This window comes from Lynx canadensis, chromosome E1 (genome assembly GCF_007474595.2).
Source record: "Lynx canadensis isolate LIC74 chromosome E1, mLynCan4.pri.v2, whole genome shotgun sequence".
In the NCBI taxonomy this organism is placed as follows: Eukaryota; Metazoa; Chordata; class Mammalia; order Carnivora; family Felidae; genus Lynx; species Lynx canadensis.
Genome location: NC_044316.2, coordinates 38,345,624 through 38,367,946, shown reverse-complemented (window position 1 = coordinate 38,367,946; position 22,323 = coordinate 38,345,624). Strand labels below are relative to the sequence as shown.

At 52.1% G+C, this 22,323-nt stretch overlaps 2 protein-coding genes and 1 long non-coding RNA gene across 6 annotated transcripts in view; 2 read left to right on the top strand and 1 right to left on the bottom strand.

Annotated features, from left to right (window-relative positions):
- Positions 1–5,176, top strand: part of LOC115500849 — a 30,485-nt gene extending 25,309 nt beyond the window's left edge. For both annotated transcript variants that reach the window (XR_003964654.1, XR_003964653.1), the window contains one exon: positions 3,949–5,176. This is a non-coding gene — a long non-coding RNA (uncharacterized LOC115500849). The remainder of the gene's footprint in view (positions 1–3,948) is intronic.
- Positions 1,344–2,423, bottom strand: LRRC3C (leucine rich repeat containing 3C). The gene has a single exon (XM_032591175.1). It carries the CDS (start codon positions 2,421–2,423, stop codon positions 1,602–1,604), a length of 822 nt encoding a protein of 273 aa, XP_032447066.1. The 3' UTR covers positions 1,344–1,601.
- Positions 5,177–15,004: 9,828 nt separating the features above from the next.
- Positions 15,005–21,559, top strand: ORMDL3 (ORMDL sphingolipid biosynthesis regulator 3). Of its 3 annotated transcripts, none has more exons than XM_030295580.2 (4): positions 15,005–15,125; positions 18,422–18,621; positions 19,341–19,492; positions 19,913–21,559. In XM_030295580.2, exons 2-4 carry the CDS (start codon positions 18,448–18,450, stop codon positions 20,046–20,048), a joined length of 462 nt encoding a protein of 153 aa, XP_030151440.1. In that variant the 5' UTR covers positions 15,005–15,125; positions 18,422–18,447; the 3' UTR covers positions 20,049–21,559. The 3 variants fall into 3 exon arrangements, with proteins under 3 accessions (XP_030151440.1, XP_030151439.1, XP_030151438.1); XM_030295579.1 differs by having other exon boundaries at positions 15,058–15,125; positions 18,427–18,621; XM_030295578.2 differs by lacking the exon at positions 15,005–15,125 and adding an exon at positions 15,427–15,676.
- The last annotated feature ends 764 nt before the right edge of the window (positions 21,560–22,323 follow it).

Genomic DNA, 22,323 nt, shown 5'->3' with positions numbered 1-22,323 from the left:
CCACCCAGGCACCCCTGTTTGTTTCTTCTTGAGCAGCCTCTCCATCTGTCCCAGAATCTGCCCCAAGCTGGGTGGAACCGTGGTTCAGTGCTTCTTATCTTCAGCTTCTGTTGGAGTTTCCATGAGATTCCCCAAAGCAGCAGTTTCCTCCACGGAGGCTGCATGGGTGGATCATGCTGCATGAGGGCAAGGGAGGGGGTGTGTTGACCCCTTTGGTCCCTTGAGAAGCCCATTTGGTGATAGGGATATCTCATATGGCCCCCCTTCTTCAGGCAACTTGGTCTCCTCTGCCCCACGAGTTCTTTCATTAACTTTGAGCACATCTAGTTTCTCTGTACCCCCTGCTCAGATTCCCACTGAGAGAAATGAGAGATTGCCAGGAGGGTAACAGCTCCCTTTCCCTTTGCTTCCTATGCCCCGTCTAACAGACTGGAGGCTGCCAGCTGATCACTGATGCCTGGACCTTGCCCTCCTTCCCTCCTCCCTGTTTGTCCTCCCTCTAGCCTCCTCCCATTCTCCATTCTGGTTCCATTATCATTAATTCATAGGCCCTGGCATCCCTAGCAGATAGACTCTGGTGTCAGGGACTGGGAGGTAGGAGGGGAGAGCGGAGTTGGCATCCAACCCAGCGGGAGCACATGCCGCCAAAGTGGTGGCAGAGGCCGTGGTAAAGGGCTCAACACTTTCCCACTCCTCACTGTCAAGCCACGTGCATTCAATGAAATGAACAATAAGGAAGAGATCAGGAGCCTTAATAAAAGTGACTTTATTGAGTTGTCCAGTGATATTCTGGAGGTGGGAGACCTCCTCATCCCTATCCCCCTCTGACTCCCGGTGACCCATCTTCAGCTCAGACATAGAGGAGACCACTCTTCCCCCAAGGGAAAGGGTTCAGAAAGCCCATCAGTGTATAAAAGAGAGAGAAGAGAGATGGAGAGTCTCTGGAAAAGGAAGCAGAGGACTCTAAGCCAGGAGGCCCCCAAGAGAAGACACAGGGAGAGGAGCCTGGGGTCAAGAGAGAGGCAGGAAGTAAGGGGGAGCTTCTCCGTAGATGGAGAGAAGAGAGCAGGAGCCCACACAGAAACCCCAGTTTCTGACTTCCCCTCCAGCTTGGCCCACCAGCCCCTTGCCCCTCTTTGCATCCTCTATTCCAGCCGCCAGGTAGGTCTTTTTGGTGCCCGTACCTTCTAAGTTGTTTGCATCTTCTTTGACTTTGTTTACTGCTTTTTCGCTAGGGTCCTCCCTCTTCTGCCCAAAGCCCTTTTCATTCTTGAAATGTCAGTTCAGACATCCACACAGCCAGGCAGAAGCTTCCTCCTCCATGTTCTGCCCGCACCCACCTCTGTTCTGTTGCCCCCCCCCCCACCCACTGTGGACTCGGGAGCTTTGGGTCTCTGAGTCTAGCACAACCAGGCACAGTAGTCACCAAAGATGGTGTTGATTGAGAGAGAGAGAGAGATCAGGTGTTTAGGGGAGACAGAGGAGGAAGTGGGGAGGAATTTGGGGGATGGGGGGCTGTAGAGGAGGCAGAGGGTTAGAGGAAAAGAGAGGGCACGGCGGTAGGAGTGTGGGGCATGGGGCTGGAGGAGTGGCCCTGGTCCTCAGACCACTGTGCTGAGGGTAGAGGAGTCCTCAGAGCGCACGGGCAGCACGGGGGCCGGCTTGAGGGGACGTCGAGTCTCATCCCGGTTCTGCCACACGTAGTGCGCCAGATAAGCCACCACGAGCACCAGCCAGCCCCCCATGGTGACCAGCAGGGCTACATCAGTGCTCCGCTGGGCCCCACCCCGCCCCGTCCCACACAGCTCTTCCTCCCCTGCCAGCGGCAGGAACTCTTGCCCCACGAGGTCTGGTCGGGCTCCGGGGCCACACACGATGCCTGTTCCAGTGTCCGGTGCCAGCCTCACCTGCCTGAGCACCTCCTGGAGGGCACAGTCACAGTGCCACGGGTTGGCGGATAGATTCACTTGGATCTTCAGGCCCACGAAGGCCTCCACAGGCACCGAGGCCAGCTGGTTGGCAGAGAGGTCAAGGTGGCGCAGACTGCCTGCCAGGCCCTGGAAAGCAGCCCCTGAGAGGTGGACAAGGGCATTATGGGACAGATCCAGCTCCTCCAGGACAGGCAGGTGCTGGAAGGCTCCAGCTGGCACTGATGCCAGCCGGTTGGCATCCAGGTAGAGCTTGCGGGTGTCGTTGGGGATGCCGGTGGGCACAGCACTCAGGCCTGCCTGACTGCAGCGGAATGTCCTCTCACCAGCTTCTTCTGCCACGTAGCAGCCCTGAGGAGGCACCCAGGGGCTGGGCACCGTGCCACCTGTGCCTAGCACCAGCAGGAGAGAGAGGAGGTGACTGGCTGGTGGGAGCATGGCCAAATATTGGCATAGTCCTGGAGTGCAGTAGGATCTGGGGAAGAAAAGCCCCATAAAGGAAGAATGAGTCAAAAGAATTCCATTCCCCACTGCCAGCTCTCTCTTCCAGAGGTCCCCTGTGGGGTCTCTGTGGGCGGGGGCCTTCCTTTGGGGGTTCTGTCAGGCCTGGGTGACTTTAGCTTCTTCTTTGGGGTTTAGGGTTCCTTTTTCAGGCCCTTTGGGTAAAAGATTCCCCTGGGCCTGAGATTTTTCTAGCGTCTCTTTGATTCTGGAGGGCTAATCTATGAAGTTCCATGGTCCAAGGCCCTGTTGGTCACTCTGGGTCTGGGAGCTCCTAAGGCTTTGCTTCTGCCCATGTACTGATTTCCCTTATTGGAATAAAGTCTTTTTCTACCAACCTACCTGGGTGGCTGCCAGGTGGGCTCCGTAGGCAGCTGAGGGCCAGATTGGCACTAGGGTGAAGGAGACAAGGAAGACAGATCAGCGAGCGGATGTCAGGGCATTCAGCTAGGCTAGGTGACTACGCCTGCTTTCTGTGCCCGTCTCCCCCTTTTCCTGGAGCACCTGCCCCCTGCCTGCCCCAGCTTTGTCCTCTCCACTCTACTCTTCCTCCCCCCCACCCTCCTCCTCTCAACCTCTCACCCCTGTTGGTGGGAGAGTCTTCTCCTGTGTTCCCTCTCCCCGGAAGTAGTCTCCCTGCTGCCCGGCTCTAGAGAACCGCTTCCTTCTCTAGAAGCCCTGTTTGCTCGTAGCTGCTGGAAGTTGGGGGCTGGGCCCCAAGAGTGTTGAGTTTCCTGGCATGTGACTCCGGGCCCCAGGTGTCAGATACCTGAGCCATGGCCTGGCCAGGCGATGCCAAGACAGGGCAGATCCTGGACCCTGATGAACTCTGTCATGGGGAGACCAGGCCCCAATTCCTTTCTCTGCTTCAGGCTCCCCTCCCAAGGCCTTGACATTGTCGTCTTCTGTGCCTCTTCTCCCAGCTGAGACTTCCTCCAGGCTGAGACTCCGCCTCTCACAACCTCTGCTGCTTGCCCACAGCCTGGCCCAGCAGAAGGATCCCTGCTTGGCAGGCCTGGGGGGCAGAATTGGGGTGGGCCCCATCTCACACCCATTGCCTCCAGCAGCCATCTCCCCCAATTCGGTCCCTCCCTCACTCTCCTTTTCTGTCTTACTGTGTCCTATGCCACCTTCTTCCACAGTGAACAAACTTCCCTCAGTCTTTTCCTTGGAAATCTTGTCTGTCTCCAGAGGACCTCATCTCCTGGCTCCTCTCAGAGTGTCCAACGCTCTTGCCTGATTGGCAGGCCTCCCTGTTTTAGTTTGTTCTCTGCACGGTTGGTAGATGGCCCCTCTAGAGTTAGAAGGGGTTCTTCAAGGCATCTGAAGTCATATGGTCACTACAAGTTTTCCTGATGATTTTCTGTGTTGGGTTGGAGCTGACTCCAGTTGTCTCTGTTTGCTAGAGCCTTGGGCCCCCAAGTTGGTCCTGTTAAGTCTCCCTCACGTCTGGGAGGGCTCATTCCCCAGGGTCTCTTGATCCTAACCACCATTTGCAGCCCATGCCATCCCATTACAGCACCTTCTCACAATGCAGTAAAAGAGGACAGGAGAGCAGCGTGTCACAGAGACTTGCACAAAGGAGACTAAGGTCATATGCTGTGGAGACCCTTCTGAGAAGGAAAACCTCACTGGATTTTGTAAGAGACTATATGAATGACCAGAGCTGGACACACAATTTCAGGGCCCAGTGCAAAATGACAACATAGGCCCCTTGTTCAAAAACTGAGAACTTCAAGATGGCAACAGCAGATTGTAAAACCAAGTGCAGGGCCCTTCTGAGTGTGGGGCATGGGGCCCCGTGGGACTGTACAGGCCACATGTCCGTGAAGCTGGCCCTGGAGGTGACCTCTGAAGAAGCAGTTTCAGAAGCGTGATGGGGGCCAGAATCCGATATTGGATGATATCATCTCTGGAGATAATTCACCACTGACTCATTCTTGTGACGTCAACAGGGGCATTTCTCAGACTCACACTTGTCCAAGAAATCAGATAAGACACATTTTCTACACTTGGGCAGGAGAAGCAAGAATTTTGTCTGTGGATTGCTTGTTAGTTGCTTGTTAGGCACTCTGCCACTGAATGCTTGGGTGTCCGTTTTGGGATTGTGGCTGAATGTGGAACAGCAGACATTTGGAATCCTACCTCACACTCTTGTTCTCTCACACTGGCCAGGAGTTTAGCTAAATAAGGCACAAGAGTTGAGCATGGCTGTTGATAGAGCGATCTTCTCAGACTAGGGAAGCTTCCAAGGAAGAGCAGGCCTGGCGTGCCCAGCACAGCAGCTGCGGGAGAAGCGGGCAGTGTGTGTAGATAGGAGAGTCCAACTGGAGCATTCATGTGGTTAGTCGAGGGTGGCTAAGCGCAGTGCTCAGCGGAGAAGGAACTGAGAGGGAGGGGGAAGCACACAAGACGGCGCACATTGTAGGCCGGGGGTTGACAAAGTTGGGGCAGAAATTCTCTGCCACTCATTCATCCGTTCAGTGAGGATTTCCTGTGTGCCTCATGTTCCAAGAACTGTGCTCATGGAAGGGGACACAGACCCTGCTCTTAAGGTGCTGGGACTTCAGCAGTGGTTAACCCAGCCTGCACGTCAGAACCACTTGGAGGTCTCTTACAAATTAGTTGTGCTTGGGCTTCGCCAGGACCAATTAAATTCACATTTCTGTGGCTAGGGTCTAGGCACTCAAAAACTCCCGAGGCATTTCTGGGGTGCCTAGGTGGTTCCGATGGTTAAGCATCTAACTCTTTTTAAAAAATTTTTAATGTTTATTTATTTTTGAAAGAGAGAGAGAGAGAGGTAGAGAGAAAGGGAGACATAGAATCTGAAGCAGGCTCCAGGCTTTGAGCTGTCAGCACAGGGCCTGACGCAGGGCTCGAACTGACAGACCAGGAGATCATGACCTGAGCTGAAGTCAGACGTTTAACCGACTGAGCCACCCACGTGCCCTAAAGCGTCTCACTCTTGATTTCAGCTCAGGTCATGATCTCACCGTTCCTGGGATCAAGCCCCATGCTGGGCACTGCGCTGACAGCACAGAGCCTGCTTGGGATTCTCGCTGTCTCTCTCTCTCTGCCCCTATCCCCCTCTCGAAACAAATAAATAAACTTAAAAAAAAAAAGAAAAAAGCTCCCCAGGCATTTCTAATGTGCAGCCTGAGCTGAGAACTGCCAGTCTGGAAGTAAACATGGGCTTGTTGATACATGCCTCCAAATGTATTAATGTGATGTGTGTCATAACTGACGTGTGTACGAGGAGCTTTAAAGCCCAGAGAGAGAATAAATAACACTGAAAGAATCTGCTGTCTGTCAAGTCAGTATTGTAGGGGAGGTGACATTTCCCCTCTTCCCTCTTAGAGCTTTTCAGCTGGGCCTGAGAGTTGAACTCTAACACAGATCAAGAGGAGAAAAACACACATGTATGTAAGCATTATGAGACACAGGAGCCCTTGACAGGAAATGAAGACCCAAAGAGGTGGCAAATTGCAAATACTTCTCTACTAGGTTGAATAAAGAGAGGGGAATTGTGGAAAAGTAACTAAAATATATGGGGAGGCTAGAGAAAGATAAAAATTATTTTTTTAACAAGTTCTGTTTGTACAGAATTGTCTCAGCTTTGACTCCCTATTGAATGTTCCTTTTCTCCCTATACAGGAGGGCATCTTTCACTTGGGAGTTTTGTCTCCTGTTTTCAGGGGAAAAGGGGGGGAGATTAGAATGCCCTTCTTGCCATCTTTTGTTTTTTTTTAATGTGAATTGAGCTCAAAATAATCCTAATGTCAAAGTGGCATATTTGGGGGTGGCATCATTCTGCCACCCTTCAATATCCATGCGTTATTTCCTTCCTTGATAACGCCTGCTGATTTGGGAGTAGTTCCTCCTGATAGAGCCTGATTGGTCCTCTCGGTCTATCAGAAATCCCTTTGCCCATTTTCCCAGCCTCCTTTGTGGCCAGGGGTGGGGGTGGTGCAGTTTTGATCAATAGCATCTAGGGGGAAGTCTGCTGAAGGGGTTTCTGGGACAGTCTTTGATTTGTTTATAAAAGAGGATGGACTAAACCCTCCCTTTCTCCCTGCGGTTTTCTCCCTGCTTTGAACAGGGAGGATCAACCACAGCTATCCTGTGACCCTGAGGCAACAAAGCAGAAAGGAAAGGTCAAGAGCATCACTGAGAAATAGGCCTGAATATCACTGAGCCACTCAACCAACACTAGCAACCGCCAGCTACTTTCACTCTGTGAGAAAAATAAACCCCTGCTTCAAGTGCTTTTCAACTTCGCTTCACATTAGACTATGGGAGGTTTTGAAACCTACTGGTGCCTGTGCCCACCACAGAGATTCTGATTTAATTGGTCTGGCATGTGTCCAATGGACAGGGACTTTTAAAAGCTCCTTAGATGACTCTACTGGCAACTGAGGGTTAGACTCATTCCTTTGCTTGGGTTTTCCATGCTTTCAGCTGGGAGCATTTTTACCTGATACACTAACTTTTCCAGGCTATCAGGGAAGACTTTACCAAGAAGTGACATCTGTGCTGGGTCTTCAAGGCTGAGTTCATCAGGTGGAGAAGTGGAGTATGTACAAGAGCAAGGGAGCATGAGAAGCTTTGGCTTCTCCTAGACAATAGAATGGAGGAGTAGTAGCAAAGGCCATGGTTAAAGTGGAAAGTGGAAAGGGACCTGATCCTTTTCGTCTTGTATACCATGTAAGAATTGAGACTTGATTTAGTGACTGGTAGATTACGGGTTTTAAAATTAGCTTTGAGGGGCTCCTGGGTGGCTCAGTTGGTTAAGCGTCCAACTCCTGATTTCAACTCAGGTCATGAAATCAAAACTTTAAAAATAAATAAATAAATAAATAAATAAATAAACTTTAAAAATAAATAAATAAAATTAACTTTGATAATTGGATCGCTTTCTGGTTGTGTGGAGGATGTATTGGTGGAAGAAAGACTAATTACTGCGACAGTCCACGTGGGACATGGTAAAGGCCTGAGTGGAAGCCATGACACAGGACTAAAGAATGTTCCATTCTTTGCCGTGTCTTCTGGGGTGTGTGGGAAAACTCTCGGGCCAGGCCCAAGACCATTTGCTCCATTGGGTGCATCCCTCCCCAATCCCCTTGTGCCTTTGGTGCTCTGGATCTCATGTTCTCTGAGATCTCTTCCAGCCTGAAGTTCAGGGTATCTATGATGGTGGGGCAGGGAAGAGGTTGAGGCATGGCAGGGCCTGGCTCCCAAGTTCAGGGCCAAGAAGAGTAGGCCTCCAGGGCCCCATCTTGGGTGGGCTGTGTCAGGGCTCCTCCTTCCAAAGGCAGTAATTCCATTCCCCTAAGATGTGACCTTGGAGGAAAGAAAGTAGACCTCCTGGTCCCTGTCTCCCTGATATGGGAAGTGCCCACATACAGCCTGGATAGAGGAAGATAATTGAAAGGAAAGGAGGGCTATATATCTACTTTACCTATCATGTCAGCAAGGGACCCCTCTAATGCCAGTTTACTGGGTAGTTTGGCAGGAGGGGCGACAAACTTTCCTTTGCTGGAAAGTTCCTTGTGGAAAATGGCAAAGGGGGGTGTGCAGTTTATGCTCCCATCCATCTGTCATTTGTTCAGTGCACACCTGCTGGGCCTCTTAGTCATCAGGGGATGCAGAGAGAAGTAAAATGCCCCCTAGACAATGGGGGAAGACAGACATGTGCACAAAAACAGCCCCCTGATAGCCTAGGGGTGAGCTATAGCTGAGGTGTTTACAGAGGTCAGAGGCATCTGGAAGTCAAAGCAGGATACTCTGCCTGGATAGTTGGGGAAGGCTTCACAGAGAAGGTGACAGGTGAGGGAGGCCTTGAGGTGACAGGTGAGGAAAGGAGTCTACCAAATAGAAAAAGATAGGAGGAAAAAGCGTTATAGACTGAGATAAGAGCAAGAAAGAGCAAGGTATTTCTGACAATGGTCAGGAGCTCAGAGTGGCTGTATCTGGGATGTGTGGATCGTTATATCCTTCAGCTAACATTCACTGAGAACCCACTGTGTGGAGGAAACGCATATGAGTAAAACAGAGAACAAGCAGTCCACCAGGGGAAGCGGGTGTATAGCAGATAACTTAAATATAGCACCCTCGGTGCCAATAGAAGGCTTTACAAGGCACCTATGGGAACATGAGGGACATGCTGGACAGGGAGTGTGGCCAGGAGTGGATTAGGGGAGAAATATCCCTTCCTTAGCTGTGTGAACTCTGGTAGAATATTTATTTATTTATTTATTTATTTATTTATTTATTTATTTATTTATAACATTTATTTATTTTTGAGAGAGAGAGCCAGACAGAGCACGAGTGAGGGAGGGGCAGAGAGAGAGGGAGACCCAGAATCCGAAGCAGGCTCCAGGCTCTGAGCTGTCAGCCCAGCTTAACCGACTAAGCCACCCAGGCGCCCCTGGAATATTTAAACTCTCTGTACTACAATTTTCCCATTTGTAAAGTGAGGAAAATAAAAATATCTATTTCACAGGGCCGTTTTAAAGATTAAGAGACGGTTAAGCGTCTGAGTCTTGATTTCGGCTCGGGTGGTGATCCCGGGGATATGGGATCAGGCTCTGCACTCAGTGAACGGCCTGTTTGAGATTCTCTCTCTCCCTCTGCCCCTCTCCTCCACTCATACTCTCTCTTTCTCTTTTTCTTTAAAGTTAAAAAAATATATATATTAACACATGTGTTTATGTATTTATGGATGTGAAGCCCTTTGCCCAATACCTGGAACACAGCCAACACTGAATAACGTTAGCTGTTACTGATGGAGGAGTGGGCGTTAGGGGAGGAAGGTGATCTGGGGCAGCTGTCACAGTGGATTTCTAGAGAGGTGGGGCCTGATCCCTCTGGATGGGCACTAGGGGACTTCTTTTTTTTTTTTTTTTTTATTAATTTTTTTTTTCAACGTTTATTTATTTTTTGGGGGACAGAGAGAGACAGAGCATGAATGGGGGAGGGGCAGAGAGAGAGGGAGACACAGAATCGGAAACAGGCTCCAGGCTCTGAGTCATCAGCCCAGAGCCTGACGCGGGGCTCGAACTCACGGACTGCGAGATCGTGACCTGGCTGAAGTCGGACGCTTAACCGACTGCGCCACCCAGGCGCCCCACTAGGGGACTTCTTATAGTCACTGTTGATCTGTAATATTTGCAGTTTTCTAGCCTACTTTTTTTCCCCCCAGGGGAGAAAATGTCAATTGTCCATACCAAAGTATGCAGATTGAGGGGTGCCTAAAGAACAGCCCTGCTCTTGGTTCCCAGACAGAGGTTCCGGATCCCAGGCCTTGGTTCTGGCCCTGGCCTGCTTGGCCCTCTCCCTCAGCAGCCCCAAATAGCCAACCACAGGGCTGGGTGAGGGGTGGAGAGTGAGGGCCTGGCAATGCTCTCTGTTTCTCACCAGCTCAGAGCTCTCACTCAGTGTTTCTTTGTCTGCTTAGCATCACCGCCCCCCACTCCACCTCTGCTACCCCATGCCTGGGGTGCCCCCCACCGAAACCCAAACTCAACTGCCAATGAAATAAACAGCTTTTTTTCCCCCCTTTGTATTTGCTCTGGGTGTGACCTCTACACCTCCCCTTCAGGAAGGAGGGAGGTGAGGTAGGGAGAGCAGTGGGGGAAAGGAATGAATTGGAGGGGAGTGAGAGGTGGTTAAGAGTGGAGGGGTGCCATGATTTCCCCCCAGGGGTCAGGGAAAGGGGCTCTGTTTCTTGACGCCTCACCTCCTCACTTCTCATCGTCTTGGGAATGTGCTCCCAGTTTATTTCTCCGCCCACGTTTGCTATCTCGGCCCACACGGTTGTATCTGTGGCAAGCAGAGGCCACGCCACCCCGCCAGATGGAAACACCAAGGCTGGGGAATGTGTCTATCTCAGCAGACTAGGGAGCTCCCAGAGGGCAGGAGAGCCTGTGAAAGTGACTCATTGGGTTTTAAAAACACAAACACATTTCATAAAAAATTTAAAACTAATAATTTCACATTACACAAAGATTGACACTGGAGAGTGAAAAAGATCACTCCCAACCCCTCCATCCTAACACAAGATCTGTTTTTATTTTGTCGAAGTTGCACAGCCTAGGAAAGCAGATGTTCAGATTCCATGGACATGCACAATGGATTAATAAGAGGTAATGATGCAGAAAAGTTGGGGTTTGGAGCTGATGGCCGAGAAAGAATTCTTGAGACATCTTCGATGTAAAAAGGTGTTTTTATTAAAGTACGGGGACAGGACCCATGGGCAGAGAGAGCTGTACTTGGGACATGAGGAGTGACTGATTATATAAGATTTTCTATCTTGTGGAGAGGAAGGTGATGACAGAGTCCCATGAAATTGAATCTATAGGTTTCTGTAAGTTGGCTATTGATAAAATTGCTTTTTTTCCTTGTAAATCATTAAGATAGTTGTAAATTGATGGAGACTCATGTCCTGCCTTACTGTGATTTCTATCGGTTAACCACTTGTTTTTCTCTTTCCTCTGTTCTTGGGCAGCAGGAGAGCCTTAGGAAGGTCACACGCATATTCCACCTCCGGGGGATTGGGTTGGGTGTTAGCCTGTGCTTTGCCCTCAGCTTGCCTTTTGCTCCCTCATCAGTAATACAGAGCACTTACTATGTATCAGCAATTGTGAAGTGCTACACATCTATTGAGCCATTTATTCTTCCCAACGATATGAGGTAGGCATTATCATGATCATCACCATCTCTGTTTAGAAAGAAGGTAACTGACAGGGAACCTGGATGGCTCAGTCGGTTGAGCGTCCGACTTCGGCTCAGGTCATGATCTTGTGGTACATGAGTTTGAGCCCCGCGTCGGGCTCTGTGCTGACAGCTCAGAGCCTGGAGCCTGCTTCAGATTCTGTGTCTCCCTCTCTCTCTGACCCTTCCCCACTTGCACTCTGTCTCTCTCTCTCAAAAATAATTAAACATTTTTAAAAAGAAAAAAGAAATGAGGTAACTAAAACACAGAGAGGTTCAGTGACTTGCCCAAGGCCACACAGCTGGTAAGTACAGGAGCTGGTTGTTGAACCCTGGCATTCTGGTGCCAGGATCTTACTGGTGTTGCTCTACTTTTTCTTATCATCATCACTAGTGCATATGCAGGTTTAGAGAAGCTTTTATTATGGACAATTTCAAACATAAAAAAGTAGAAAAAATAATATAAGGAGTCCCATGTCCCCATTTCCCAGTTTCAACAATTATCACTTCATAGCTCATCTTGTTTCTTTTTATTCCCCCAAGTCCCTAGCCCAGATTATTTTGAAGCAAATCCAGTCATCGTATCATTTCATCCACCTATATTTTAGTATATATTTCTAAAAGATTAGGAGGACTTTTATTTTTAAAAAATTACAATGCCTTAAAAATTATTATTCCTTAGGAGTGCCTGGGTGGCTCCATCTGTTAAGTGACTCTTGATCTCGGCTCAGGTCATGATCTCACAGGTCGTGGGATTAGCCCTGAGTTGGGCCCTGCGCTGATGGTGTGGAGCCTGTTTGGGATTCTCTCTCTCCCTCTCTCTTTCTGCCCCTCCCTTGCTTGTGCTCTCTCTCTCAAGACAAATAAACTTAAAAAAATTAAAAATAAAATAAAATCTTAAGGGCGCCTGGGTAGCACAGTCGGTTAAATGTCTGACTCTTGATTTTGGCTTAGGTTGTGATCTCACTGTTCCTGAGATCAAGCCCCAGTCTCCAAGTTGGGCTCTGTGCTGACAGCAAGGAGCCTGCTTGGGATTCTCTCTCTCCCCCTCTCTCTCCCCTCTCCCATGTGCGTGCTTGCTCTCTCTCTCAAAATAAATAAATAAACATTAAAAAAAATTATTCCTTAATATCATTTGAAGAGTCAGTATTCAAATTTCCCTGATAATAACCCCCCCCCCTTTTTTTTTTTTTGAAGTTGGTTTGCTTCAGTCAGGATCCAGATATGGCTTTTGGCTGAAATATTGCTTGATATAAAAAAAAATTTTTTTAATTTTAATTTTTAGAGAAAGAGAACACAAGTGGGAGAGAGGGGCAGAGGGAGAGAGAGAATCTCAAGCAGACTCTATGCTCTGCACAGAGCCTGATGGTGGGGGGGGAGGCTCTATCCCAAGATGACACTGGGATCATAACCTGAGCTGAAATCAAGAGTTGGACGCTTAACTGACTGAGCCACCCAGGCACCCCAAATTTGTTTTAATCTGTAAGTCTTTTCCCCTTTTTTTCCCTTTCCAATTTATTTGTTAAGGGAATTGGATGTTTGTTCTAGTTTCCCTTTTCCTGGATTTTGCTGACTGCATCTGGGGGAATACTCATGCTATTTTCTCCCCCTGATATTTTCATATAACCTAGCAAACATTTTCCTATACTGCCCCATGGTTTTCACAACCGTTAACTCTACAGCCTCATAGTATGCCATCCAGTGGATATACAATAATGTTTTTCTCGGGCATTTAGGTCGCTTTCCATTTTCCGCTGTTATAAAAAATGCTGGAATGAACATCCTCCCACATAGTACACGGGATGTACTTCCTTAGAATATGCTACCAGAAATGTAATCATAGCTCCAAGGCCTGAATGATTTTTCAGCCTCTTGGCACATATTACCAATGGTTTGTCCAAGGGGTTGTGCCTTCCCCAGCACCGCATAAAAGTGCTGTCACTCATTCAGTACTTAGGCCTATTCAGGGCTGAAGGATGTTTGGTAAAGACAGGGTAATTATGAGGGCAGAGAGCTAGAGAAGGAGAAAGATGATGACAGGGACTCAGGCTAAATTAAGCAGAGAGTGATCTACAATTTACCACAGACCTAGAGTGAGTCAGAACTCTGTTCATTCCCATTGTGAAAAAAGCTTGATAACAGGAGTTATTAATAGGGCATGGCATGTCGGGTAATCTTTCCGTTAGACTACGCATTAGTCAGGCCCTTATTTGAGACGTAGGTCCAGTCTGGGTCACTGAACTTCGCAGAGGTGTGAGGAAACTGGCAAAGATCCGGAGGGTTCGAGCAACTTGAAGGATGATGGAAGAATTCCAGAGAAAAGTCAAAGGAGTCAAGTAGGCTCACTTTGGAAAAAATAAAGACATCTTTTTTTGCCTCAGTGCTGGGAGGTTTCTGTAGAAAGGCCAACACTCAGTTGTTGGCTCATGTCTTCAGAAGGCTGACTACACAAAATGGGTGAAGCAGGAGAAACTTCTGTATAAGGTAGAACTTTTTCAGACTCTGGGGTGATTATTTAGGTCTTGGGATGAGTGCTCTTTGGTCATTGGCCCTGGAAATATTTGAGAAGATTCCTGTTCTTCTGCTCCAAGTGGTTCAGATATCCACCTGCTTCCTGCCCACTAGGTGCCTCTGGGGGCCCCCTCCAACTTGTGAAGGCTGTTTCCTGGCAGTCTCCTGGGGAAGGGTAGGTGAGGTCTGAGAGAAGTGCTCCCCAGCCTCCCTGTCCTTTCTGTCCCCTCACATTTATTTCAGGTGTGTTTACAGCCCACCAGGCTGGCATGTCATGGTGTCATCTGATCCTGCTATTCCAGCCCTGCCATACGGAGTGGACTTAGAAGCTGGGTGGGGGCAATGAAAACCACTTAAACCAGCCCCCTTTGGTGGCATGAAGAGTGGGACTGACCCAGGAGACCTGGGAAGCCATTTAGTTCAACTTCCTACAGAATAGCTTCCTACCATGCAACAGGTGCTTTACATACATTCTTTTGAATTTCACAGGTGTAGAACTGGAGATGAAGACAAGTTATTTGCTCGGGGTCACACTGCTGGTAAAGGTGTGCCTATGTTATGCTGGCCTGGAAATAAAATCTGTGCCCTTGCCTTTGGGGCATGCAGCTGTGAAACCTGCTGCCCAGAGGTGGAGCCTCCCACCCAAAGCCACACAAGCTGACCTGGGACTGGAATTAAGGCTCCTAACTATTCATCAAGGAGTCTTCCCAAGAGGTCCTCTTCTGAGGCCTTACATGGGGAGGCCAAGAATGTGGCCTGGCCCATGCCAGCCTGGCTCAAGTTAAATGAAGAGTAACCAGTCTCTGGACAAATGCTGCCCATTGGCTACATTATCTGCCCTCTGGACTGTGATCTTAACCAACATAGTGAGAAGCCAGCTTCCAGGAAGGCCTGGCAGGGCAACGGGCCTGCTAGTCTGTTTCCCTTGAAGCTAATCTGCGGCCAGGGCCGAGCCAGTTAGGTGTTAAGTGGAAAAACACTGACGTGGGGTCAGAATCTCTGGGCTCTGGTCTATGCTGGGACCCAGCAGGGACCTACGGCAACTTAAAACTCTGAATTTCCTGATCTCAAAACCAAGCAAGAGTAAATCGCACTTGGAGCGCGCTGACGCAAAAGCGGGAACTGTTACACCCCAAAGCAATACCACCCTCTGATGTTAGTTTCCCGGGCTACCGAGACGTCTGGCCCAGCAGCCCCAGCGAGGCCAAGACTGCAGCAGAGGCAGAAAACTACAACTCCCAGGAGGCACCGGTCCCCCACCCCGCACGCAGGCAGGCTGAGAAACTACAACTCCCAGGAAGCACTGGGTGGGACGGCGCTGGGCGGTGACGTCGCGGGGGCCGGCGCGGGGCGCTGATTCGGCCCGAGCTGCCAGCGGGGTGTCTGCCGCCGCGGGTTGTTACAGCTGCTGGAGCAGCAGCGGCCCCCGCCCCCGGGCACCCCTCCTGGGCCCTCGACCGCCCGCCCTGTGCGGTGAGTCCCGGCGAGTGGCTTCGCGGTGGCCGAACCAGAAGCCTCCTCTTGGGGCTAGAGGCAGGGTGGGAAAGAAAGTGGGGGCTGCTGGGGAGGCGCCCGGGGCTGAAGGGGACCCGGGCAGGGTGAGCGGAGGTGGAGGGGGTGCATCAGCCGAGGGGGTGCATTAATCGAAGGGATGCCCACAGGGGAAAGTGGGGGTAGGAGACCGGGTCTGGGCCGTCGTGGGGGAGTGCTCCGGCTGGAGGAGGGGGGCGGGGAGAGGCTGGGCTTCGGGGATAAATTGGCCGCCTCCAGGGCTGGGTGAACGCGTGGAGGTGGGGGTGGGGCTCCGGACCGGGCTGGGCTTGAAGTGCGAGGTCCTAGGCTGGGGAGCGGAGCGGGAGGCCCCTCTTCGGCTTGAGTCCCGCTCGGATAATCCCAACAATAGCGAAGACTCCACCTCCTCTTTTTCACCCTCTTCCCCTGCTAGTGGGGGTTCGCCCCGGTACTTGCCGTCTTTCCATTTCCACCGTCCTCCCCAGTCCGGGAGGCTGGGCCAGAGCTGAGAGGTGAGCGACCGTGGCCCCGCGGATTGGGCGGTGGGGAGAATGAAAATGGCATTGTGGAGGATGCCAGGGACCCCATTGTTGGGGTCCAGGTTGTGGGCTTGGATGTTTTGTGCTCTTCATCTAGAAGGCAAAAGATTTGCTGCTTAAGGGGCTGCCCTTACTTGGGGGAAAGAGTGGGAAGCGCGCACCTGGCAGCTGGGCTGGGGCGCACTGTGGCCTGGGCTTAGGTGCCAGACTGGGACAGGGATATTTGTGTGTGGAGCCAAGGGGGGAAGGGAGGGAAGGAGTAGAAAACAGCTACCAGCAAGAGAGTAGTTAACAGAACAGAGTTGCTGCAGGCTTTGGTTTGAGACGGGTTATGAAACCACATCAGGCACTGCCACGGCAGCCACCTGCCAGCTAGGGCGGCCAGAACTTTTCAGCCTCAGCTGCTGTAGACTTACTTTACTGGGTTCTTCTCCCTATTTTTCCCCTTCTGGGTGAGGGGCAGTTGTTTTTTGGTTTTTGTTTTTGTTTTTTTACTCATGGAAGTGATATGTACCCTTAGTCACACAAACCTCTTAAGAGTGTTTCCTGACTGCCAATCTTTTTCTTAGTTTCTTGATTTCTCCTGTCTTTTTGAGGGTCTTCTGGGATTTCTGCTGTCAGGGGAGCTAGTGTTCAGTCTTCAGGAAGACACTTCCAAGGGTATCAGTTTAGGTCCTAGGTCTCAGCCCCTCCTGGACTCATCAGGCTTCATTGGATGCCCTAGTTCAGCCAGAAAGGAGTGTAGGATGATCTGGAATTCAGCAAGGCCCGTGGTATTGCTGGATGAAATACGGGGGGACAGCTACAGGTCTCTGTACTACCACACCTTTATAGGTCTAGGTTAGGGAGAAGGGGGAGGGGCAAGCAGTTTCTGGTCTGACTTGGGGAACTCTGCCTCTCTCCTTACTAGTAAGTCCTTCAGAGGCCTCACTTCCTAGCCAGCTCCCCACCGTCCCAGGCTTTTGCGTAGTAGTAGGTGTCCCAAGAGCCATGTTAGGGTAACTGAAGCTCCAAGTCCCTGGGAACGTAAACAACTGATTTAGTCTCGGTTTTCTAGTTCCTTGGGTTTCTGTTAGGCCCAATTATCCAGCCTAATGGGCTGAGCTGATGGGCCTCAGGAGCATTACTTCCAGGATGCACCCTGGGACATCTCACGCATGTTTGCATGTTGGGAGAGAGTGTTGTGGGTCACATTTCCCTTGAGGTCTCTTAGCTTGGGGCTCTCTGAGAAGAGGAAACTTGTTCTCATTATTCTGGAAGTAAGGAACTGATCCTTGAGAATCCTGGCTCCCACACTCTTGGCTGTGATCCTTGCCAGAGATAGATAGCAACCGACTCTGAGGGGATTTGTTGCAGCAGGGTGAAGGAGGTCGCCTTCTGGGCACTTCCAGGATACCTCCATCTGGGAGCCCTTTCTGCATCCCCAGGGAAGATGGGGTTGTTACCATGGTGATGACCTTAGGGTCTTTACCAGGCAGGACCTCCCCTCACCTAGGGAGGTGAGCCAGTAGAAAGGCACAGTCTGTTCCCACCCCTTGCTGGTTACAGGGCCCTTAAGGATTTGGAACAGCTGAGCTCTAGACAAGGGGGCTGCTCATTCCCCTCTTTATGTGCATCCAGGAATGCAGCTGGCTTGCATTGTTTCTTGGGCATCAAGGGCAGCCCTCCTGGTTCCTCCTGCTGCAGGGCTGTGCCATTGGAACTGGGCAAGGGGGAGCATGGTGGTAACTTACACCTGGAAACGGGCTTGGAAAAGAGGCTGAGGTGAGGATGCGTGGGGCGGAGAGGAAAGGGGCAGGAGAGAGGCCCCAGGTGTAGTTTTGTGTCCTTGGGCAGGGTGTGTTGATGTGGGTTTCAGCTGCCCGTTGGAACTGTAGATGTTGGCCATGTTCTCTATCTTCACCTCTCCTGTTTTGGGGAAAAGGGCCCTGGTGGTTTGGCAGCAGAGTGGGCGGCATCACAAGGGTTAGCTTGAGTGGCTGCCAAATGGACAAAACATCTTGCATGGGTTGTTTTGTGTCACCAAGAAGGAGGCCTCCAAGTCTGGGCAGAGGTTGTCCCTAGTCTGTTGTTTTCTCTTTCCTTCCTCCCACCCCCGCAACTTACCTGTCTTCCTGGATCAGGGTTGGGAGAGACCCAGGATTGGATAATTAGGGGAGATGGGTAGAAGCAGTGACCCCCAAATATTTCATTCACTGCTGCCTGTTCTCACCCCACCGCCTTTTGTTAATTTTAATGGTGGTGGGAACACGGGTAGGAGATGCCCCTTATCAGGCCCTCAGCAAGACGGTCCAGCAGGGGTTATATTGAGTGATTCTGAGGGGACAGTCCTCTTCTCCCCTCCCCTGAGCTTGGTGGGAAGAGGGTCCTCATCAGAATGCTCTGGAGGATGAGATTGGGGAACAGGCAATGGTTTCTTTGCTCTGGGCTGGATGTCTCTTGATGACCTATCCACTGAGGCAGTCCTGGTGCCTTGAGGGGCTCTGTCCCGATTGGACAATGTGTAGGGCAGCCTGGTGTTTATCCCAGCCCGGCAGTGGGAAACCAATGGAGCTAAGTCCACGCGGACTTTCTTTGTCCTCTTTGCTTGAGAATCAAAGCAGCAGAACTGCGTGGAGTTCTTGGGGAAAGCAGTGCCTCCCTCCCTGTGGGATTTGGATGGGGTGAGGGGGCAGGGAAAGTGGTGTGACCTGTCTCACCTGTGCTGCTTGTTTGCAGAGCAGCGGCAGGAGAGGGGCAGCAGGATGAATGTGGGCACGGCACACAGTGAGGTGAACCCCAACACGCGGGTGATGAACAGCCGCGGCATCTGGCTGTCCTACGTGCTGGCCATCGGGCTTCTCCATGTCGTGCTGCTCAGCATCCCCTTTGTGAGCGTCCCTGTTGTCTGGACCCTCACCAACCTCATCCATAATATGGTGAGGGCCTGCCTGCTGCCCGTCCCGACCATGTGGGCTGCTCTTTGGTGGGGCGGAGGAGTAGGAGGAGCCCCCCAAACATGGGCCAGATGTCAGGGTGACACGCTGACAACATTTGTCACCCAAGCCCGGACCCAGCTCTCATCTCTGCTTTGTCCCCACTTCTGGGTGCCAGCCACATGCACTCTGATAAGAGGACTAAAATTTGCAGATTTGTCCACACCTTCAGGATGTGGACCTGGAGGGAGGCCCGCTGGGAACTGAACTAAGGCCTCCAGAGAGTCCCCAGGACCCAGGCGCCCAACCTGGCACAGAAATGCCCCTCTCCCAAGTCTGGATCCCCAGCCATCTTCCAGTCTGGTGCCTCTGCTCCCTCAGCTCCTGCCTGCTAGCTTGTACTCTTTGGTAGGCAAGCAGGGGCCGTCATCTCATCCCCGCCCAGCTGGCACAGGGAAGCTACCACTGGGCCGGACGGGCATTTCTGCAGCTGAGTTCTCTCCATGCCTTATCCTCATGCCAGGCTGTCCTCTCACCCGGTGGGCTCCCTTCTCCTCCTGCCAGGCTCCCAGCTGCCCCATCCTGACCTCCAGCCCACATCCCTCTGCCCCTCAGAGGGAGGCTCCACATAACCCAGAGCACAGTTCTTTGACTGGGGTGGTGGAGCTGAGCTGGAGGGCCTTTTGCCTTTTGTGTCCTCTAATGAAGTCCCCTTCCTCCAGGGCATGTACATCTTCCTGCACACGGTGAAGGGGACACCCTTCGAGACTCCGGACCAGGGCAAGGCGAGGTTGCTAACCCACTGGGAGCAGATGGACTATGGGGTCCAGTTCACAGCGTCTCGGAAATTCTTAACCATCACGCCCATCGTGCTGTGAGTGCCTTGGGTGGAGGAGGACGCCAGCAGGCAGGCCAAGGCCTGGGGAACCCTGGGCCCTGCCAGGCTTAAACCCGTCCCCAGCTCTGGCTTTTGGCATGGGCATGAGCAGAGGCAGGGAAGTTGGAGCATCCCGGGCTCTTCTGCTGGGCTTAGGCCTTGTGCCTCCCTGGCCCTGTGTTTCACCAAATGGGCCTTCCTTCCTGCCAGTGACGTAAGCCCACAGACCTGGGATAAAGCAAGGGGACTGGGTCGGGAGGGACCTCTAGCTGGGGAGATCTTGCCACCCTACTTCTGTTCTGGGGGTGTTTCCCATAACTCCACACCTGTTGGGGATCTGCCACTCCCCACCCAGGAGTGAGGGAGGAAGGGTCCTCCAAACAGAGTCTTACGCTTCTTCCCAACCTTCCCACCCAGGTACTTCCTCACCAGCTTCTACACCAAGTACGACCAGATCCATTTCATCCTCAACACTGTGTCCTTGATGAGTGTGCTCATCCCCAAGCTGCCCCAGCTCCATGGAGTCCGGATTTTTGGAATCAACAAGTACTGAGGGTGCCGCCCCTTCCCCTGCCTGGGATGGTAGGGGAGGGGTAGAGGCCTGTGCTGTGAAGCTGAAGACAGAAGGAGCCTCTGGATCCTGTTAGAGATGGGGGTCGAGCCTCTGGGCCCTAGTTTCCCCTTCCAATTTCCCTGGTAGCCGACTTGACGTAGCTTGTAGTGGGGTTCAGGTGGGCCCCCCAGGTCTCTGACCCTTTCTGATTTTTTTTGATCTTTTCCTTTTGCCTTTTGGATAGAGACTCCGTGGGGGCAGTCATGGGACGGGCTGGGCTCCCAACCTGTGAGGCTGGGACAGGAGAAACCCCCTGCTCACTTGCTCATCCTCAGACTGCTAAAGCACTTTAACCCCTGCAAGAAGAGCAGGGGGGACGGTACAGCTTCTAGATTGGTTCACTTTAATTCTTAAGTTTTTAGGATGACACTCAGTGTGTGCTCGTATGTGTAAAAGCAAGTGCACGACGATGCCTCATCCCTCTGGGTAGAGAACTGCCTGTTGCAAGTCTCATGCTTTTGGCAGCTCCCCTACAGCCCACCCGGGGCACTGGATGGGAGCGGGGAGGGTAAGGAGAGGGATGGTGGGGCTGGGTGTGGATGGCCTGGTCTCAGAGGCGAGGGGGCCATGGCCACTCTCATCTTGGGCCTGGTGGAGGTGGGGAGGATGGTTTGGGGGGCGGGGATGGGGACAGTGAATTGAGACTTGGAGGAAGGGGCCGTGTAGCCACAGAGATTGGTATAAGGGAGGAGTGTGGGGACAGAAGCCAGACTCAGCCTCATCCTTTGGGAAGTGGTCAGGCTCGGAGAGTTAATTTCCCCAGGCATGGTGGTGATAGTCGGAAGGGAGGCTGCGGGGTCGGAGGTGGGGGTTACAGCTCCGGGGTTAGTGTGAGGAGTGGAGAGGGGTGGAAGAGGCCCATGAGTCATCGTTAGCACATGTCCGCTTTGACACTGCCCTGTGCAGGGGTGTGAGGGGTGTGGGGAAACCGGGACAAATGATGAATGGTGGGGCCCTTCTGCAGCCTTCACCTCGTAGCCTCCTCATGCAGACTGGAGCTGGACGGGGCCTCTTGTGTGTACATGTGGGGCTATGGGGCCACCCCCAAGTGGGGTGGGTGGGCCACAGAATGGTCCCTGCTCGAGCAGGGTAGTAGAAGGAGCCAGGAGTGACCTGCGGGCACTGTCTCCTCAGCCTGAGGGCGGGAGATGGGCAGGAGCCTGAGTGTGGGCTGGAGAGGAGCCGCCTTTTTCCCCTCCCCAATCGGACCAGGGTCTGTGTTACTTTTGAAAAGGTGTGGGTGCCCGTGCCCCCTTCCAGGGCCCTGAGGGAGGAGGGGAGGACATTGGTCCTGTTTCCTGCCTCCTGGCCCCCCTGCCCCCCACCCCATGTATCATAGGGAACTTTCACCTCGAAATCTTTCTAAGCAACGTGTGAATAGGATTTTTACTCCCTTTGTACAGTATTCTGAGAAACGCAAATAAAGGACAATGTGTTCCTGTTTCCCCTGAGTCTGGCCTCTGCTTCCTGGAGGGCCCTGGGGGAGGGGACAGGGGTTTGGGCAGCAGTTCCTGCTGAGGGCAGTGTGAGGGGCTCTGGGGCTGCTGGTCTTCCTGCTGCTCCCAGGGGAGAGAGCGGGAGAGAGCCTGAGGGGCTGATGGGAACTGGCAGAGGCAGCAGCAGAATCCTGCTCTGTGACCTGGCCTGGCGGTTCATCTGTCAGAACTTCTACCTCTGGTCTCCGTGGGCTGGCTGAGTGATGGCTTGTGCGTGGCCTGGGAGGGGGTCAGTTGGGCAATGACTTCATAAATGAAGGCGGAGTCCTGAGGGGTGCCCAGCCCTTTCCTCAGAATGCCTTTCCCAGCTCTCACTTCTCTCCCCCTAGTGCTCTTTCCCTGGGAGGGCTGCATTTCCTCCTGGCCTCTCTGTCTTTGGAGGAATCTTCATGCTTCCTCCCTTCTGCCGTGAGCATGAGTGGGAGAGGAAGAGGTAGCCCCCCAGGACTTATTTAGGCTCCTGGGGCCAGGAAAGGGGAGGAGTCCTTTAGTGGAGGAACTCTGATCTTTGAGGTTCCGGACCACTCAGTGTGAGCTGTGGCAGTGTTACGTGCTATTCCTAGGACAGGTGCAAAGTCCCAGGTAGATGGGAGGAGCTGCCTCAGGCAGGCTGGACTTCTCTCTGGCTCTGGGCCAGCGTCACAGTGTGTTTGGAGTGGGTGTTGGGAAGAGTGCAGGGTCTTTGCCCACATCTGCTGAGTGAGGCCCACACAGTGCTG